The sequence below is a fragment of the Bos indicus genome, chromosome 7 (genome assembly GCF_029378745.1).
Source record: "Bos indicus isolate NIAB-ARS_2022 breed Sahiwal x Tharparkar chromosome 7, NIAB-ARS_B.indTharparkar_mat_pri_1.0, whole genome shotgun sequence".
NCBI lineage: Eukaryota > Metazoa > Chordata > Mammalia > Artiodactyla > Bovidae > Bos > Bos indicus.
In genome coordinates, this window is record NC_091766.1 from 22,237,074 (window position 1) to 22,255,621 (window position 18,548).

At 54.4% G+C, this 18,548-nt stretch overlaps 1 protein-coding gene across 5 annotated transcripts in view; it reads left to right on the forward strand.

Annotated features, from left to right (window-relative positions):
- The window catches only part of ACSL6 (acyl-CoA synthetase long chain family member 6), a 66,112-nt gene that overhangs the window by 5,712 nt on the left and 41,852 nt on the right, over positions 1–18,548 (forward strand). For all 5 annotated transcript variants that reach the window (XM_019964575.2, XM_070793205.1, XM_019964572.2 and 2 more), the window contains 4 exons: positions 12,008–12,228; positions 17,169–17,283; positions 17,957–18,021; positions 18,299–18,400. In XM_019964575.2, coding sequence (XP_019820134.1) covers positions 12,008–12,228; positions 17,169–17,283; positions 17,957–18,021; positions 18,299–18,400 — 503 coding nt within the window. The remainder of the gene's footprint in view (positions 1–12,007; positions 12,229–17,168; positions 17,284–17,956; positions 18,022–18,298; positions 18,401–18,548) is intronic.

Consider the following 18,548-nt stretch of genomic DNA (forward strand, 5'->3'; position numbering starts at 1 on the left):
CTATGGCTGTTGGAGGAATGGAGAGAGAGGACAGGCTGGCCTGGGTTGAATGGGCAGCTCTGGGATAGTGCCCACCAATCGACAGCAGGAACCCTGACCCCCTCTCTGTGTGCCACCACAGTTTGGCCCACCAGCACGGGAAGTGGCTACCGGGATTAGCCCTTGGTAGCCCTGTTTTTCCCACGAGTGTGTTTTTGTTGTTTGATTTGATTTTTGTTTTCTCTAGATTGTTCTCGTGGCCAAGAATCCCCAGTGGGGTTCCTCCTGACCACTAACCCTTCCCCCAGCCTTGGCTATAAACCATTCTGGGGATGGACTGTGGGTCCTGCCACATGGACAGGAGGGCTACAGGGTAGGGGGGGGACAGTAAGGTCAGCCAGAGATTGGACAGCATGGCCAGCTGGAGCCACACAGCAGGGACAGTCAGAGATGGGGATGGAAAGGTAGTCAGAGCTGGGACGGAGAACGCAGCAAGATGGAATGTGGGCCAGCCAGTGAGACTGGAGAGTAAGGTTGACCTGAGGGTGGATGGTGAGGGCCTAGAGGTCAGTAAGAGGAAATCAGGCGTCCACATGGAGAAGGGGGCCTCTGGGGGGTGGTGCTTCTGGCCATTCTTCTGCATGAAGCCACCTTTACCCCAGGAGGCTGGAGAACGTACCTTCCAGCAGGTGTGTGGGGTGTGCTCTGGGGGACACCACTGACTCACCTGTATCAGCCCCCACTCAACCTGCCGGCTGCCTCCTCCTCAGCCTGGCGCTGCCTGGGGTGGTGCAGAGAAAGGGAAGGCGGCTTTCCTTTGGCCCAGTGGGCTGTTGGGAGGTTTGGGGATGTGTGTCCCTGATCCCCTTGCCACAGGTCAGGCAGCAGGGAAGGCTGTGACCTGTGAAGTCCCCTTTTCCATCTGGATTGAAGTTTCGTTTCTCTTCTTCCCCTACTTCCTGCTTCTCCCCAGTGGGGCAGCCCCATGAACTCTCAGGATTTCTTGGGCGTGGTGTATGATCCCAGCTGACAGCAGGAGGGACCAAAGAGGGTGGATGGTCATCAGAGATGGGTGGTTTCTCTGGGCTAAGAGGCAGACGAGGCCTGTTTGCCTTGGGTTGCAGGACACCTGCGGAACATCCACAAACCCTCCTATCGGTTCAGAATCGGCTCCGAGGTGGTTTTGTCCTAGATTTTCTCTCAGGCTAAATGATCATATGTGTGTTTGAGATCTTGCTGTGTCATTGTTACCTGTTGATGGGAGTCTGTGTAGCATCCATGCTACATAGCTTACGAGGTTTGTACTGTCCACATAGGTTAGCCTCTGCTGTGGGTCCTGTCTCTAGGTGGATGCCTAGGGTGTGCGCTGTTTTGTATCTGGTTTCTTCATTCGGTGTCATCCACTGCAGAGGAAATCTGCAACCACACGTGGCACACAATGTGGAAGATGAAGGCAGTACTGTGAGTTTTTCAAGTTAAATGACTATCCTTTATTCTGAGATGATGTTCTTCCATCTGTCTTGTAATAAAATATGTTGGGAATCTGGTTGGGGTTTTGTTTTGTTATCGATACATTCCTTTAAAAATACGGAGATAGATACAGATATTTGTGCCATGGTTAATGGACAGCTCCTGGTGACTCTAGGGTGTCAGACAAGCAGCTCTGGAAGTCTGAACAAGGTGGAAGTCTGACCTTGTTGTGGAGCTCTGTGGAAGATGGAGTCCCGGCTCTGGAGCGTGATTGTGCACGCTGGGCTCTAGGTTACGACCCCACCCCCAGCCCAAGGGTGCTTGTGGCAGCAGGCAGGGGTACCTGAGACCCCCATTCTTAAAGGTCTTCTCTGTGCACTGCAAGGGCTCTTGTTTACTGTCACATGTTTCTTCCCATTTCTTTCTCCACATTCCGCATCAACTCCATGAGGAAATTACTGAAGTTCTCTCATACCAAAAGGTTGCTTCCTGAGGCCCAGTCATGACTAAGGACATAGTCATGGGCCAATCCCATTTCTTGGCCCTGCCTTCCCTGACCTGACTCAGTGATTTTCTAAGCAGCCACAGGGGCCTTCAGCTCCCTCTGGAGAGCTGGGGGGTTCAGTGAGAATCCAGGTGATGACTCCTCAGTGGGTCAGTGTGAACAACGTCTGTCAGCCTCCCTGGGCCAGCCGGGACCTGGTTTAGCTTTGGTCTGAAAGAGATTTTTGTTTTCTGGTGAGAACAGCCCCAGTCTGGCCAAGTGCCAGAGGCAGCGGTAGGAATACAAACCCTTTCATGTGACAGACCCAAGTAGAGAGGTGCAGGCCTGCCAGCAGCAGGCCCTCCCCTGCTGCAGCTCCTCCGGAGGCAGTGATTTGCATAGTCCCCATTCATCCTGGCCTTGAAAAGGAGGCCTGAGTTCTCAGTCCTCCCTGATCAGCAGTGGGCTGGGCTGCCTTAACTCTGTGGACGCCACCAGCTCTCCCCAGCCAACAACAGGTCTTATTGACTGGAGGGCAGTGGAAGTCAGTAGGCTCTCCGTGGCCCTGAGTCACTCCAGAGGGGACGATTCAGGAGGTGGCAGGGTCCCGCTGACCAGCACACACTTTGTGCTGAATTGAGCGAGATTCAGATTTGTGTTTCCTTGTGCAGTTCTCAAGAGGAACTTGGTCAAAAAATGAGGAAGCCAGAAAATTAAGCTGTTTATCAGAGTCCCAGAAAACTTTAACCAAAAGCAGAACTCCCTTTTCTCTGCTCGTTGTCATTCCTATGAAATAAACCGTGACCCTGGAAACGGTGGGTATAGGCGCCTTGTTGGCTCCTGGCCATGGTAGTGGTCCCTCTGGCTGGGATCTGGAGGCGTGGCTTGCCCGGGACACTCTGGCATCCTCAAACCCTCCGGTGCTAGGTCAGGTGAGCTGGTGGACACCATCGGCCTGTGGCTGATGTATAAGGCACGGGGTGGTATATAGCGCAGATTGTAGTCTTTTTCTCTCGGCAGCCACGTGCCGTCTTCTCAGCCTCAGTGCCTCCTTCCCAGGAGTCTGCGCACATTACAGGCCTCTTTCTGGGATTCTGTTGCCTTCTCAGAACTCTCCTTCCCACCTTGCTCCTAATCTCTTGCTCCCTGTCCCTGACTGAAGATGTGTTTTAGGTTCTGTCTTGTGACTCTCACCCCAAGCAGGATGTCTCCAAGCTGCTCCTGAGTGAACAAGTGGGCAAGCGCATCCATTGCTCTCTTGCTCCCCTCACCTCAGTGACCCCAACCACCTCTTCACAGGACCCTCAACCCACCTACGAGAAACTTCCCTGGAGTTGCAGGGAGTCACATCATGTCCCACCTGTAACCCTGGCCCCCGGCGGTTGAGCTCTGACAGCAGGGCAGCATGGCCCTGCCAGGAGCAGCCCACGTTCTCTTTCTGAGCTTGAACCTGTAGGGTTTGCCGTGTGCCCTCACTTGGGGCCAGTGACGAAATGGATCACTGCTCCCAAGGCCAGGGCCCTGGTAGCCCTAACCTGGATGGGCGGGGTGGGGTGGGGAAAAGATCACGTTGCAGCCACAGGACTTGGCTTCCTGCATAGTGGGGCCTGGCCAGGGTGTATCCTCTGTCTGTGTAGCACTCATGACCCTCGCCACTTTCCCTGTCTGCCGCCCCCCGGGAATTGGTGTGGAAGGAAGGATGGTGAGGCCCGAGGCTCACGCACCCTGTTAGTCCTGTCAGGTCCCCTGGAAATACTGCTAAAGGGAACATTGCCATTGTCTTAACATCTGCTGCCCCTCTTTATTTTGAGAATTTTTGTCCGGCCTAATTCGTGGTAAGGACAACTTTTATCTCAGAGCTCGTAAAAGACACTGTGTTTCTCTTTGCTCCTCTGCGCTCAAGGCTATTTGTATTTTTAAGTGTCTGATTAAGTATTGTTTGAGCCTGGCTTCCCGGTGTGGCTGTCAGGAATGCGGGCCCATGTTCCCTGACCAGGGCTTAGGGTGAGTGAGATTCCTGAGAGGTGCTGGGCTGAGGATGGGGGGCAGAGCGTGATGTGGGCCGCCTCCAAGTGAACTACTGAAGGGAAGCCTTTCCGAGGCAGGTTCAGGCTATTGAGACAGGGGCCCTGGGCAGTGGTCAGGCACAGCCAACCTTTCGTTAGGCCTTTCTACATCAGGAGTCTGAGTTAAACCTTCACAACTACACTCAGGCTCCTCAGGGAGGTTCGGCCGGTGAGCCACTCTGTAACCCAGCAACCCTGAATCCTGCACCTGTCTCTCACGGGGGAACGTGCAGTGGGCCTCACCTAGCAATTCCCAGCTCGGGGAGGCCCTCGGCCCTGTGTCTGCCCCAGTCGTCTGTGGTCCTGTGAGTCTAATTAAAACCCAGGAGGAAGGCGGCCCCTCTCTCAGCACAGAGCTTGATGCCTGTGTGGACAGGGAGGGTGCCGGGCTGAGGGAGAGTTGTTGTGTCTTCGTCTTAACAGACCAGGCCACCCAGCTGGGATGGTGAGGTCTGTGCTTCTCTTGACCTGGCTCCTGGGCCACGTGCTTACTGGGGCAGCACTGCTGGGCCAGGACTCCCCGCCTCGGGCACCCTGTGTGATTTTCTGTCAGCCAGGACCTGGGTTACGTCCACTGAATTTTCTGCCCCAGAAGCTACCCTGAGAAGCATCGAAGGAGGCTTTCACCTTAAAGATATCTCTGAAAATGTGCATAGATAAGTAAGGGTCCCCCCAGGAAAGAAGAGTAAAGGGCTTTGGGGGCTGAGGGTGGGTCCTCAGGCATTTGTACATTTTAGAGCTCCCTCCAGGTGGGGTTGCCAGAGGCTGGGGCCTGGGAGCCCAAACAGACTTGTGCCAGGTTCCAGGTAAGGGCTGCTGAGGCAGGAAGCTCTCCAAGCAGCCCTCCCCCAACGGTGGGGCTAGCAGGGCAAGCCGAATCAGCTCCAGGGAAGGTGTTGCAAGGCCCTCAGGCACTAGAGTTTCCAGGCAGGCTGAGCGCATAGCTCTCAAGAAGGAGCTCAGAGTGCTGTGCTGCGACCTCAGGAGGTGGACGGTGTTGGGAAGGCCCTGTTCTGGAAAATTCGGAAGCACTGAGTGTGAGTAGGGCTTGAGGGTGGTGCGGTGGATCCTCTGGGCCAGACCGGCCTTTTACTCTCCGGCAGTGGCCCTGTCACATCCTGGCTTGGGAAGGAAGAGTGAAAAAAGGCTGTAGCTGATCCCCACCCCCACTCCTTCCCCTGTGAAGAAAACTTGCAGGATTGAGGCCCTGCCCATCCTGGGACTTCGCTGTCCCCGGCTGCCTGCCAGAGGCGTTGAGGGAGTTTCGGGGCTCAGCTTTGGTTTCAGCAGGCCAAGGTGTGGCTTCTGGCTCCAGGGTGGCCACCCCCACCTCCTCTGCCCCCCGTCCCCCACCAGCAAAGTGGGAAAGCATCTCAGGGCAGGCCTTGAGAAGGGGCTGGTGTGCTGCTGTGCTGGGGTCTCGTGGGGAAGCTCAGCCATTATCTTTTACTTGCTGATACTGGTATTTGGTCTGGAGTGTCCCCACTGCCCAGAACGTCTCTAAGCAAATATTTTTTCTGGGACTGTGCCTAATCTCTTTCCTGTCCCCCAAGTAGACTGGGTGTGACCTGGTGGGGGCGGAGGCAGCCCCTGGAAGGAGCTGGAGGAGATTCCTGGGCCATGGTGCAGGCTTCCCTCTGCCAGGAGATCTGGCATCCCCTCCCCCACTTCCACTGTTTCCCACCACCCCCACCGCCCATGCTGCCTGCAGGCTGAGGGCCTGGCCACAGATAGATGTGTAAGAAGACTTTGTCCTTAAGCAACCCTTCTGACAAACCGCTCTCTAGAACTGAAGACGGGGTGGAGGTGGGGAGAAGCAGAGAGGGGTATAATCTGAGGCTCTTTGCAACCTGGCAGAGTAGGGGTTAAGGCTGGGTTGCTTGCCTCTGAGCTGATCTGAGCCAGTGCTGCCCTGCATGCAGATTGGGGGTGGGGGGCAGCGGGGGCCTTGAGGGGCCATCAGCTCCCCATAGAGCTGTTCTGCACCCCGTCCCCTACCAGACCCACTGCCACAGCTGCCGGGGAGCCTCTGCCACCACTCCTAGAGCTCCCACCACCAGCTGGCTTCTCAGAGCAGGTGTTTGTTGCCATCAGCTGTCCCCAGGAGGGCAGACTTGGGGCAGGGCCTTCACCACTTTTGTGTTTTGATTAAGATGTGGTAAGTGCTCCCCAAGCCCCACATACCCTTTATAAAAGGAGACTGGTCCTGGTGGGACCAGCTCACTGCCTGCCCAGTGCCAGGAGCCTGCTGGAAAGGTAGGGTGTGAACGCATGTCATTCTGCAGGTTGTCTTTGAGCCCTTTTGGCTGGCAGAGACAGAGTAATTGCTTGAGCTAACTTCTGTCTATTGACTATTTCCCTTTCGGTGCGCCTGGCACTATCGTCTCTGTCCACGAGATTTTTTTGAGATGAGGCACAGGGGTAAAGTGACTTGTCTGAGGTCATACAGCTATCAGTATGAGTCAGGACTTGGACCCAGTCAGTCCAGCACCAGAACTCTCCTATGGGCCTTTTCCCTGGCTTGTTTGCAGGAGCCCTGGACCCTAGGAATTTATAATTTTATTTCAGAGTCCTTCACTGGGAGTTAAGGAAGTCCTTTAATGATCTACTGGCTTGCCTTGTGCGTCCCCATTTCTGAAGCCCTCAGAGGTTTGCACAGACCACCCCCCCCCCACCTGCCTCCAGGCAGATATAGAGGGAAGCCAATGTGTTTCTAAGGGGAAGGAAGAATCTGAGGATCGTGGAGGGTCTCAGTACCAGGGTGCTGACTTAGAAGTTTTGTCCTCAGGTAGGAGGGAGCCAGGTAAAGCTTTTGAGCAGTGGCACAATTTGGTCATGGTTGTGTGTCAGGAACATAACTCTGGTGTCGGTGTAAACACTGCACTGAGCAGGGTGGCCTGTGGGGAGACTGGTGTGGGAGTCTGGACGGCACTCGGTGATGGCTGGACCAGACCAGGCCGGGGGGAGGGAGAGGGGTAGCAGGGTGGGAAGGAGTGGTCAGATTTGGGAGATGTTTAGGAAGTAGTCCTGACAGAGCCATCTTGCCAGATTGTGAAAGTCTAGAGTGCTGGGGTGGGGTTAGGAACCTGAACCAGCAGAGGGCTCTTGGAGGGGAGCCATGGATTTGGGGGCCATCTGCACTGGAAATGGGCCCTGGGGCTCTGCCTCTGCCACCTTGAAGTCAGAATGCTTCCGACCAGGGTCCCCTTCCTCCTGCTCTCTCTCTTTCCTGGGTTTTAACAGCTGTGCCTCTCATTCCCCACCGTCCATGGGGGTGAGGAGGGGCCTGGTGCCACCACTTGGTGTTCTGAACTGGAGAAGGAGGCATGGTATATGCGGAAGGAGAGGAGGCTAGTTGATGCTGAGGGCTGGGAACCCTTGCCAGGTGAATATTTACAAACACAGCTGCTCTCTTGGCAACACCAGCACCACTGCTGATTCCCTTAGCTGCTGTCCCCCTCCCCCACGCCCCCTACCCATGCCCAATGCTGCTGCAACCACGAGAGCCTCCTGGGGACAGGGAATGAAGCACCAATGGCTCAGACCCCAGGGACCACCAAGCGCTACACCAGCTTGACAGAGAAGGAGCAGAGGTCAGAAGAGCCCAAGGCCATGTTAAGTAATGAGATGAGACCAGACTCCCAGGCCCCGCCTCAAGCCAAAAGCCTGGTGACACAGGCTGGCTCTGAGGTCCATGTCCTTAGAGGACCTGAATTTGCAGCTCTCCCCTCTGGTGGGTCCTGATCTGAAGCATTCTCAGGGCATGTGAAAGCACCCCTGACTGTCTGAGGTTGGTGAGCTGGCAGGAATAACACCCTCTGGTCGCTGCCCAGCCAAGGGGCACAGGCCCAGCCTTAGCACTATAGGACCTGCAGTCACTTGAATTGCCTCCTTAGGGTGGGCACCTGAGTAGGAGCCTGGGGAGGAGTGAGTGGTCAAGCCCTTTTCCCACCACCCTCCAGCATCCCAGGCAAGTGAGCTTCCTGGAAGGGAACCCAACCATGGGAAAATGGCAAGTTCGTAATGTGAGGCCAAGAGGGAGCCCACCTATAGTGTGTGCATGGTGAAGTGCAAGTGGCTGGCCTGGCTGTCTTGTTCCCTGCTTACAGGCTCTGGTGGCCATGTGCTGCCCACTGCCCACCCCCCGACCTGGGCTTGGACTCTTCTGACCAGGTCTGAAGCTGATTTTCTGTGGTTTGCATGCTAAGTCACTTCAGTTGTGTCTGACTGTGATTCTGTGGACTTCAGCCTATCAGGCTCCTCTGTCCATGGGATTCTCCAGGCAAGAATACTGGAGTGGGTTGCCATGCCCTCCTCCAGGGGATCTTCCCAACCCAGGGACTGAAGCCACATCTCTTACATCTGCCTGCATTGGCAGGCGGATTCTTTTCTGCAGTACCTCCTGGGAAGTCCTGTCTGTGGGTTTAGCACTGTCGCAAAGGAGAGCACGGGTTGTGGATGTGGATGGCACAGCGTAGGCAAGCGTTGGGGTGGCAGTGCAAAGCAAGGCAGTGGTTTAGAGGCTGTGGTCATCTGGGGCTCAGGTCCTGGCTCCCCTGCTCGCTTGCTGCACCTGTGAATGGCAGGTAACTTCTTCGGTGGAGTCTCTGTGTCTCCACCTCATAAGGAGTCATGAGGACTGAGTGGTGCAGTGTGGAGGCATGGACTCCCAGGTATACCAACATTTCAGGGAGTTTACGCAGGTTCTGTTCTTCCCTCTCCTGGGGCCTGTGGTGCTTTGGTGATGACTGAAAGGTCGGCACATCTGGGAAACCAGCCTCAGACTTGTGGCCCTGGACCTCGTACAAAGGTTCATGGGCTCCAGACTTCTTTCCTGGGTGTAATATTTAGTTTGCTAAGTGCTCCGTGGTCTCCCTCAGCTCCAGCCTTTACATATTTGTTTCCCTCTGCTTGGGACATCTTTCCTCTTTATCCTTCAGTCTCGGCATCACTGCTACTTCCTGCAGGAAGTCTGCCCTGACTCTCTGGACCTGAGTTGGGCATCTTTTCTGGTGCCCTATGTCTGATCACAGCCCAAACTGCCTTCACAGCACTGTCCATTCCCTTTTGGATCTCCCTGATGAGACTGCGGGCAGGCCCACATCTGGCTTGGCCCTGTGCCCAGCACTGAACTAGATCAGAGTGGGGCCATATGAGGGTCTGCTAGGTGAGTGGGTGGGTAGATGGGTAAGTGAATGGATGGCTTAGTCATTCTTTTCTGTGCTCTTGTGACAGTCCCAGCATTGCAACCAATGCCCACGTTTGGCTGCAGCCTGGGGCCTGCAAGGAACTGCCAAGGGCCAGGGACTGGTGGTAGTAAAGCATGTGTGTGTGTTAGTTGCTTAGTCGTATCCGACTCTTTGCAACCCCATAGACTGTAGCCCACCAGTCCCCTCTGTCCATGGGATTCTCCAGGCAAGAACACTTGAGGTAGTAAGGCATACTTCCAGGGTTTTCTCTGAAATTTTTGGGACTGCATAGTTGAGCCCCAGGGCTGGACAGGGACTTCTTGAGCCTTGGCTTCCCAGCCTATGGAGTCAGTTGAGTCTGCTATAGGAAACATCATTCAGCTCTCAGAGCTCACCCAAGGAGCTAGCGGGCTTATCTAGATTTTCCACTATGTAGTGAGTCATTTTTTATCTGATGGGCCTGGCTGTAACTTAGTCTCTTATTTGCAGCTTAAGGAAGTAAATATCCCAAGAAAGCCAACTGGCCTCCTGCCCAGGGTCCTCCCCAGAGCAGTTTTCCTTAGTGGATTTACCTTGGTCCGTAGCCTGACCTCTGCTTTGCTGATGCAGAACCTTAATTTCTCCAGTTTGCCAGAAGTTATTTGTTCCTGTGGGGCGGCTCCAAAACTGATCCAGCTCAAGCAGGCTGCTGGTAAAACTGGATTTCTGGCTCAGGGACTCAGTGAGGATGCTCTGGCTAGTTGGGGGCTTGCTTCTCTCACCCAGACCCTGTGTGTGGTTGATGAGTATAACCTGGGCTCACACAGCCTGCCGTGCCATCCATAGGGCATAAACCCCCGAGGGTCCGCGTACCTGGTTTCAGACACGTGTGTCCAGTGTATTTCGGCCTGGGCTGAACAGCCTCCTTGTTCTGACAAGCACACCGCTGCCATCTCTTTAGTCCCATCATGCCTCTAGCTACACCACACCCAGGATGAGGAGCTTTACATGCATGAGTGATACTGTCCCCATTTTAAAGATGGGGAAGGAGAGGTCCAGAGAAGTGAGGTGTGCTCAACCTAGAGTAGCTCACAAGTGAAGGAGAAGGGACTTGAACTCTGGAGCTTTGCCCATTTCCTCTGCAGTGAGTGCAGAGCATTGACCTCATCTTTGGTATGGTGATGTTTAGCACAGATGCCATTTATTGGAATTTCAGCAGCTCTCTCCTCTCCTAAGGGTCAAGCATTTGCTATTTGGCTCATATCCTGTGGCTGCAGAGTAGCTGTTGTTGGCCTTTCTCATTCTTTCCCAAGAAGGGAAACAACAGTCATGCATCCAGAGATGGGGGTGAAGGACCAGCACATGGCAGCCAGGAGCCCACACAACCCTCACTGAGCTGGCAGACCCATAGGTGTCATACAGCCCTCCTGGCTTTGGGCCCCCCAGATGGGCAGTGACACCAAGAAGGCCCCTGTGGGGGTAGAGCGTCCAACACCTGGCCCACCCTTGCTGCCTTCCTCAGGCCTGGGCGAAGTGCAGACCCCTGAGCCCAGCTAGCCATGTGCGTGTCTTGCCAGCATTACTTCACTTAGCAGTTAACAGGAGGGCCTGGTAGCACTTGGGGGCTTCCGTTTTTGAACCAAATTAAGCCCCCAGTGCTTGTCACAGAAAAGCCCCCACTGGCCACCCTAGGGCATCCTCCTTGTGCCCCTAGTAGGCCCACGGTGTCCACTTGGACTGCATGCTTTATCCCATCAGGGCACCCTGACCCCACGTGCAGCGTCACGAGGGATGCTTGTGGTCCCTAGGAGGGACCCAGCACGTTGCTGAGCCCCTTCTCTCTGAGCCTTCATTCCTTTTCCTTCCCACCAGCTTAACTCTCGCTCCTCCTCTGTTGCCTCCTCTTTCCTCTGAACATTAGCAGATGGGATCCCAGGGAGCACAGCACAGGGCCGTTGTTAATGGTGGGCCACCTCTTCCTCCCGCCATTGGCTTCTTGGTCTGTGGTGGTGCGGAGCCACAGTGCATAGTGGTCAGCAGTCTGGGGCAGGAGAGCCGGGTCCGCACCTCAGCCTGGCTGCTCTTGGGAGTGCTGCCGTTCTTCAGAAAGTTGGCCCCAGTATCACCTCTGCCCCTGGCAGGCCTTTGCTTATAAATTCTCTTCGAGGAAAGCCCCTGGTGGGCTGAGGGGACTCTGCTGCATGTCATGCACTGAACCCTCGCCTTCTGCTTCGCTACCCTCACATCTGTCAGGGCTGGTCTGTGGGCCTTGCCCCCTTGCCTTCTCTGTGTCCCTTAGGGTGAGAGCCGGCTGCTGGCGGCTTTGAGGTGGCATGAAAGGCGTCTACGTCCCTTCACCCCCACTCATCCTGGGCACAGTGCCAGGCACATCTGCTGCCCCTCCATCCAGTCCACACCACGAGAGCAAGGATAAGCAAGATGCTGTGACGACACAGGGGAGGCAGTACACCCAGATGCTGGGGCTCTGGAGGCATTAACTCCAGAGCTGTCAGAGCATGCTCTACCCCTGGGAGATGCGGAAGCACATGTCAGGCATGGCCCAGGGCCCGAGCATATGTTTCTCAGGAGAACTGGGCCGGATGTCCCACTGTCTGGTATGGCTGCTAAGGGCTCTCTGGCCTGTCACCGGGAAGGGCCCTTCCTAGCGTCTAGCTCCTAGTATATGCTGTGCTGCTCCAGGAGACTGTACATCTCACCTTGCTTGGGGCCCGGCCAGAATCAGTGTGTGGCTTCTGACTCAAGTGGGAGAGAGGCCCCAGACCACCCCTCCCTTGCCTTCTGCCAGGCCGCCTCCCTCACCTGCCTCTCGTTCCCCACAGAGTTCTTCCTCTCGCTTCTGGAGAAGATGCAGACTCAGGAGATCCTGAGGATGCTGCGGCTGCCCGAGCTGGCTGACTTGGGCCAGTTTTTCCGCAGCCTCTCAGCCACCACCCTCGTGAGTATGGGTGCACTAGCCGCCATCCTCGCCTACTGGTTCACTCACCGACCGAAGGCCTTAAAGCCACCGTGCAATCTCCTGATGCAGTCAGAAGAGGTGGAGGTGAGCAGCGTGTGAGCAGCTGGGCTGTGGGAAGTAGTGGGCAGGGGACAGGCATCTTGAAGGTAGAACCCAAACTTGTGGCTTATTTGGCCTCAGATGGCCCAGAGAACCTTGGTTTCTTCCCTGGGCAGCCAGCCAGGAAGCTCTGAAGCGGCCCTGGACAGGCTCTCCTACCAGATGCACCTTCTGCCTCTCCCAGTAGCTGAAACCCGGCCAGAGACTGACCTTGCCCTTGCCCTGGGCCTCTGGTTTACCTGCTTCTCGGGGAGGGGGCCTTGGCTTATGGTGGCCTCAGTAGGAGGCCTAAGCATGTTCTCAAGGGGGTGCTGGGTAAATTTCCTCCAAGATTCTCCCTGTGCCCGACCCTGGTCTGGAGCTGGGACCCAGAGGGGCCCGACCGCAGGGCCCTGCCCTTCCAGAGCACACAACTCACAGGCAGAGCCGCTGAGGGAAGAAGGGATGGCAGCCCGGCCTGGACAAGGGGTTCCAGGCTCAGTCTAGAAGGACCTGTAAGATTTGTTTCCTACGTTTATGGAATTTATTTTGCCTTTTAAAAACCTTTGAAAGTAAAAGTATTAGTCACTCAGTTGTATTTGACTCATTGCGACTATGGACTGTAGCCCTCCAGGCTCCTTTGTCCATGGGATTCTCCAGGCAAGAATACTGGAGTGGGTTGCTAGGCTCTCCTCCAGAGAATCTTCTTTTAGTTATTTTGAATAGTTAGTGTACAGTTCAAAAGCAGCCAAAGGACATAGACTGATAAGCTTCCACCTTTTCCCTTTGCCTCCCAGTTCTCTTCACCTGAGCATTGTGTTAGCTGTTTTCCACAAGCAAACGTATAGACATCTGCCCATGATTTAAAATGATAATACACCACGTACACCATGCAACTCCTTGCTTTTGCTCTTGGCGGTGTATCTTGTAGGTACCGATCATAAGCATGACAGAGTTTTGTCTGGTGGGAGAGGGCACAGGCCGAGATAGGAGTGGGACCTTTAGAGCATTTTTCCAGAAAATGCTTTGGAAATGTGTGCAGAGGTGCAGGTGTGTGACTACGACCTGGTGGTTTTGGGAAGTGGCGATTCATGTGGTGTGGCTGGGAGGTGGAGAAGGGCTGTGGGTATATATAACTTAGTTGCCTGTGGTGACCAGCAGCTCTGGATTCGCAGCCCAGCCGTGCCTCTTACTAGCCTTGTGGTCCTTGGCAGTTTTTTTTTTTTTTTAATAAACTCTCTGAGCCTCAGTTTCCTCATGTGTGAAGTGGGCAATAAAAAGAGAACCTGCCTCCTAAAGTTATTTTAAGGATTTGGTGAGATGATGCAGAGGAAGCACTAAGATGAATTAACTCACCTGGAGAGGCCAGCAAGGAAGCCCCATGAACTGGAGAGGGACTCTCGGAGTGGACAGCTTGAATCTATTTGGGGTTTTCAGTAGTAGGAGAGACAGGGCCATTTTTGCTGTGACTTTGCAGGGGCCATGTGTGGGGAGGCACCTGGGGCTTCTGGGCTTAGAGGTGACAGTGATCTGGATTTGATCAGGTTGAGGGCCAGAGAGCGAGTCCCTCATGGGTCTGGCGGGGAGGACAGGTCATGGGCACAGCCAAGGCCTCTCTTCCTGGGAGGGTGGTGCCCTCCCTTGCCTCATCGTCCAGTAGTGCAGGAATCCGGAGCGACTGTAGTGAAGGAGGCGAGGAGAGAGTGGTAGGAGGTGAGATGAGAGAGGTAAGAGGGATCCAGATCATAGAGGGCCTGGTAGCATTTACTCCTGTGTGCTACCTGGTGGGGAACGATTCAGATCATGTCTCTTCAGTTCAGTTCAGTTCAGTCGCTCAGTTGTGTCCGACTCTTTGCGACCCCATGAATCGCAGCACGCCAGGCCTCCCTGTCCATCACCAACTCCTGGAGTTCACTCAGACTCACGTCCATCGAGTCAGTGGTGCCATCCAGCCATCTCATCCTCTGTCCCCTTCTCCTCTTGCCCCCAATCCCTCCCAGCATCAGAATCTTTTCCAATGAGTCAACTCTTCGCATGAGGTGGCCAAAGTACTGGAGTTTCAGCTTTAGCATCATTCCTTCCAAAGACATCCCAGGGCTGATCTCCTTCAGAATGGACTGGTTGGATCTCCTTGCAGTCCAAGGGACTCTCAAGAGTCTTCTCCAACACCACAGTTCAAAAGCATCAATTCTTCGGTGCTCAGCTTTCTTCACAGTCCAACTCTCACATCCATACATGACCACTGGAAAAACCATAGCCTTGACTAGACGGACCTTTGTTGGCAAAGTAATATCTCTGCTTTTGAATATGCTATCTAGGTTGGTCATAACTTTCCTTCCAAGGAGTAAACGTCTTTTAATTTCATGGCTACAGTCACCATCTGCAGTGATTTTGGAGCCCAAATAAATAAAGTCTGACATTGTTTCCACTGTTTTCTCATCTATTTCCCATGAAGTGATGGGACTCGATGCCATGATCTTCATTTTCTGAATGTTGAGCTTTAAGCCAACTTTTTCACTCTCCTCTTTCACTTTCATCAAGAGGCTTTTGAGTTCCTCTTCACTTTTTGCCATAAGGGTGGTGTCATCTGCATATCTGAGGTTATTGATATTTCTCCCAGCAATCTTGATTCCAGCTTGTGTTTCTTCCAGTCCAGCGTTTCTCATGATGTATTCTGCATGTAAGTTAAATAAGCAGGGTGACAACATACAGCCTTGACATACTCCTTTTCCTATTTGGAACCAGTCTGTTGTTCCATGTCCAGTGCTAACTGTTGCTTCCTGACCTGCATACAGATTTCTCAAGAGGCAGGTCAGGTGGTCTGGTATTCCCATCTCTTTCAGAATTTTCCACAGTTTATTGTGATCCACACAGTCAAAGGCTTTGGCATAGTCAATAAAGCAGAAATAGATGTTTTTCTGGAACTCTCTTGATTTTTCCATGATCCAGCGGATGTTGGCAATTCGATCTCTGGTTCCTCTGCCTTTTCTAAAACCAGCTTGAACATCTGGAAGTTCACGGTTCACGTATTGCTGAAGCCTGGCTTGGAGAATTTTGAGCATTACCTTACTAGCATGTGAGATTAGTGCAATTGTGCAGTAGTTTGAGCATTCTTTGGTGTTGCCTTTCTTCGGGATTGGAATCAAAACTGACCTTTTCCAGTCCTGTGGCCACTGCTGAGTTTTCCAAATTTGCTGGCATATTGAGTGCAGCACTTTCACAGCATCATCTTTCAGGATTTGAAATAGCTCAACTGGAATTCCATCACCTCCACTAGCTTTGTTCATAGTGATGCTTTCTAAGGCCCACTTGACTTCACATTGCAGGATGTCTGGCTCTAGGTGAGTGATCACACCATCGTGATTATCTGGGTCATGAAGATCATGTCTCTTACCCTGGCTAAAAATCCTTCCCAGCTCCCCATTGCCCTCCACCTAAAGCTCAAGCGCCTCGCCTTGGCCTGCTGCCTCTCTGGACCCCTCCATTTACCACTTGGAGCGGCATGAGTTGCCTCCAGCTCCCAGGTGCCCTCCTGCCACAAGTGTTTGCCCTTGTTGCCTCTGGTGAGACTTCCAGTCCTTGTTCCTCATTCTGCCCAGTAAACCCCTTTGTATCCTTTAAAACCCAGCTCAGCAGCCATGCTCTAACACACCTGCCCATGCATACCCCTTCTGTCCCTGGACACAGTCTCTTGCTTCATCGTTTCTGTCCCCTCTGAGTGCTCACCAGGTCTGATTGTATCGGTGCCCAGATCCCCACGCAGGTCCTCCATGGGCCTGGTGCTCAGGAGGCACTGGCCAGACGGAACTGTCCACTGCAAAGCAGCTGAGTGCCGCCTGTGGTTCAGAGTCCGGCTGTTTGCTTTGTAGCTCTCACGCTGTTCCTCAGACTTGAGGTTCCAAGAGGTGGCGGACCATGGGCCAGCCCAGCACAGCCCAAATAGTGCTCAGAGAAGAGTTGGAGCAGTGATTCTGGAGAGTACTGGGCTTGGGTCCTGAGGAGAGGGGTGGCATGAGGAAGGGGAAGAGGCAGGAGAAGCCCAGCTCCTTTCCCAGCCCCCAGCACACGTGGCGTTTGCTGCCTTCCCACTCGATTCACCGAAGGTCCAGGCTGTTTCCTTCACAGCCTTCTAGGCCTCTTTTCCTGGGAAAGTACCTTCAGTGGGTTCTCAAACTAATCACACTGTTATGTGAGTGATGGATGACAGCCATGATTCTTAACCTACATGCATGGCAGCAACACCTTGGCGGGTTGATCCTGAAGCCTGACTCCAGCCAGCATCCACCACTGTATTGTATGAGTGAACCATGGGTGTGTATGCACAGTAACTAAGGATTATGGGCAGTTAGTGTATGCTCCGGAGAAGGCAATGGCACCCCACTCCAGTACTCTTGCCTGGAAAATCCCATGGATGGAGGAGCCTGGTAGACTGCAGTCCATGGGGTCGCTAGAAGTCGGACACGACTGAGCCATTTCCCTTTCGCTTTTCACTTTCATGCATTGGAGGCAGAAATGGCAACCCACTCCAGTGTTCTTGCCTGGAGAATCCCAGGGACGGGGGAGCCTGGTGGGCCGCCGTCTCTGGGGTCGCACAGAGTCAGACAGGACTGAAGCGACGCAGCAGCAGCAGCAGCAGCAGCAGTGTACGCTGACCTGGTGTGTGGGTGCTGCGTGTGCGTGTGTAGACCACTATACTGGACCCATGGGCGTGAGCCGCCTGTTGGAGTGTGGGTATGTACAGGTCCAGTGTGTACAAGTCACGTGTCCATGAACGTGTGTAGAGGGTGTGTGTGTGCAGCCCAGGTGTGTGTAGGCCGTGCGTGTGAGTGTGCACAGAGCGCGTCCTGTTCCAGCCGTGTGGCCCACGTGTGCATCCACACTGTGCACGGCCCGGTGCCCTCTCCTGACACCCCCGGCTGCCTCTCCGTTCTGTGCTTGGCTCGTAGGACAGTGGTGGGGCCCGGCGATCCGTAATAGGGGACAGCCCGGAGCTGTTCACCCACTACTATGACGATGCCAGGACCATGTACGAGGTGTTCCACCGTGGGCTTAGGATCTCAGGTAAGAGGGGCCATGGGAGTATGGAAGGGTCGTGGCAGGGGTTGAGCAGGTGCAAGGGTGGGAGTGAGTAAGCGTGGTTCCAGGGGTGCGGCGGGTGAGTCATTCCCAGGGTCAGGGGAGAGAAGCCATTCTTAGCCCTCCTGCCACCCAGTCACACAGGTAACTGCTAATGCGGTCAATGGCTAACCTCAGCTTTTGTCCAGCCCTGGAACCGCTGACCTTAAGCTGTCTCTTAGCGCATACTCCCTATCTCCCATTGGCAGCCCCTGGTGAGCCTTGAACTACCAGGCTACTAGCTGGCATGGTTCTGATCCCGACTTCCAGGATGTCTGGGTGAAGGGAGTTGTCACAGAGAGGCAAAGTGCCACCTCTGCCCAGGGGTCCCCGGGTCCCCGTCCTCCTGGGGCTGCATCACACAGGTCATGGTGGGAACTAATGGGCACTGTGTCGTTTCCCGTTCCTGGGCCTCCCTGGTCTCCCTGGGGAAATGCCATGCTTGTGTACTGTAGGCCTTCTTGCACTTCAGCAGGTTTAGGCAGGTGGGGAGCAGCTCGCTTGGCTCATGGACTGTCTCCCGGGGCGGGAGGTTCATCCGGGTGTCTACTGAGTGGGTGCAGGTGGTACTGCTACCCTGCCCTCCTCCCTGGCACAAGGTCTGCTTATCTCTCTGCAGGGAATGGACCCTGTCTTGGCTTCAGGAATCCCAAGCAGCCTTATCAGTGGCTGTCCTACCAGGAGGTGAGTAACAGAAGACAGCACCCACTCTGTCTATCCACACAGACCTGGCGCTTGGAATGAGGTGGGAGGGTGGGTTGGGGGCACCCTGGAGGGTCTCAGTTACTTTTTCTTTGTCTGGCCTGTCTGTCAAACTCCTGGCAGCAACCTTTCAAGATTTCCAACACACCTGAGTAGGGAGTTGGGGAGCTCCCTCAGACCATAGAAAGCCCACCTGCACCTCTCCCTTCCCTGCTGAAGAACCCTTGTTTTCCCATCATTTCTCTGTGTCTCTGTGCAGGTGGCCGACAGGGCTGAATTTCTAGGGTCTGGACTTCTCCAGCACAATTGTAAACCATGTACAGATCAGTTTATCGGCGTTTTCGCACAAAATAGACCAGAGGTGAGCATCAGCCTTAACTGGTTTTAGAGGCATCAGTGGAATACAGGATTGGATACCATAGAACAGCCCAGCTCCCATTGCCTGAAGGGACTGGGGCAAGAGGAAAAATGGAGATCCTTCATCCATGCCATCTCTCACTCCCTTGGCA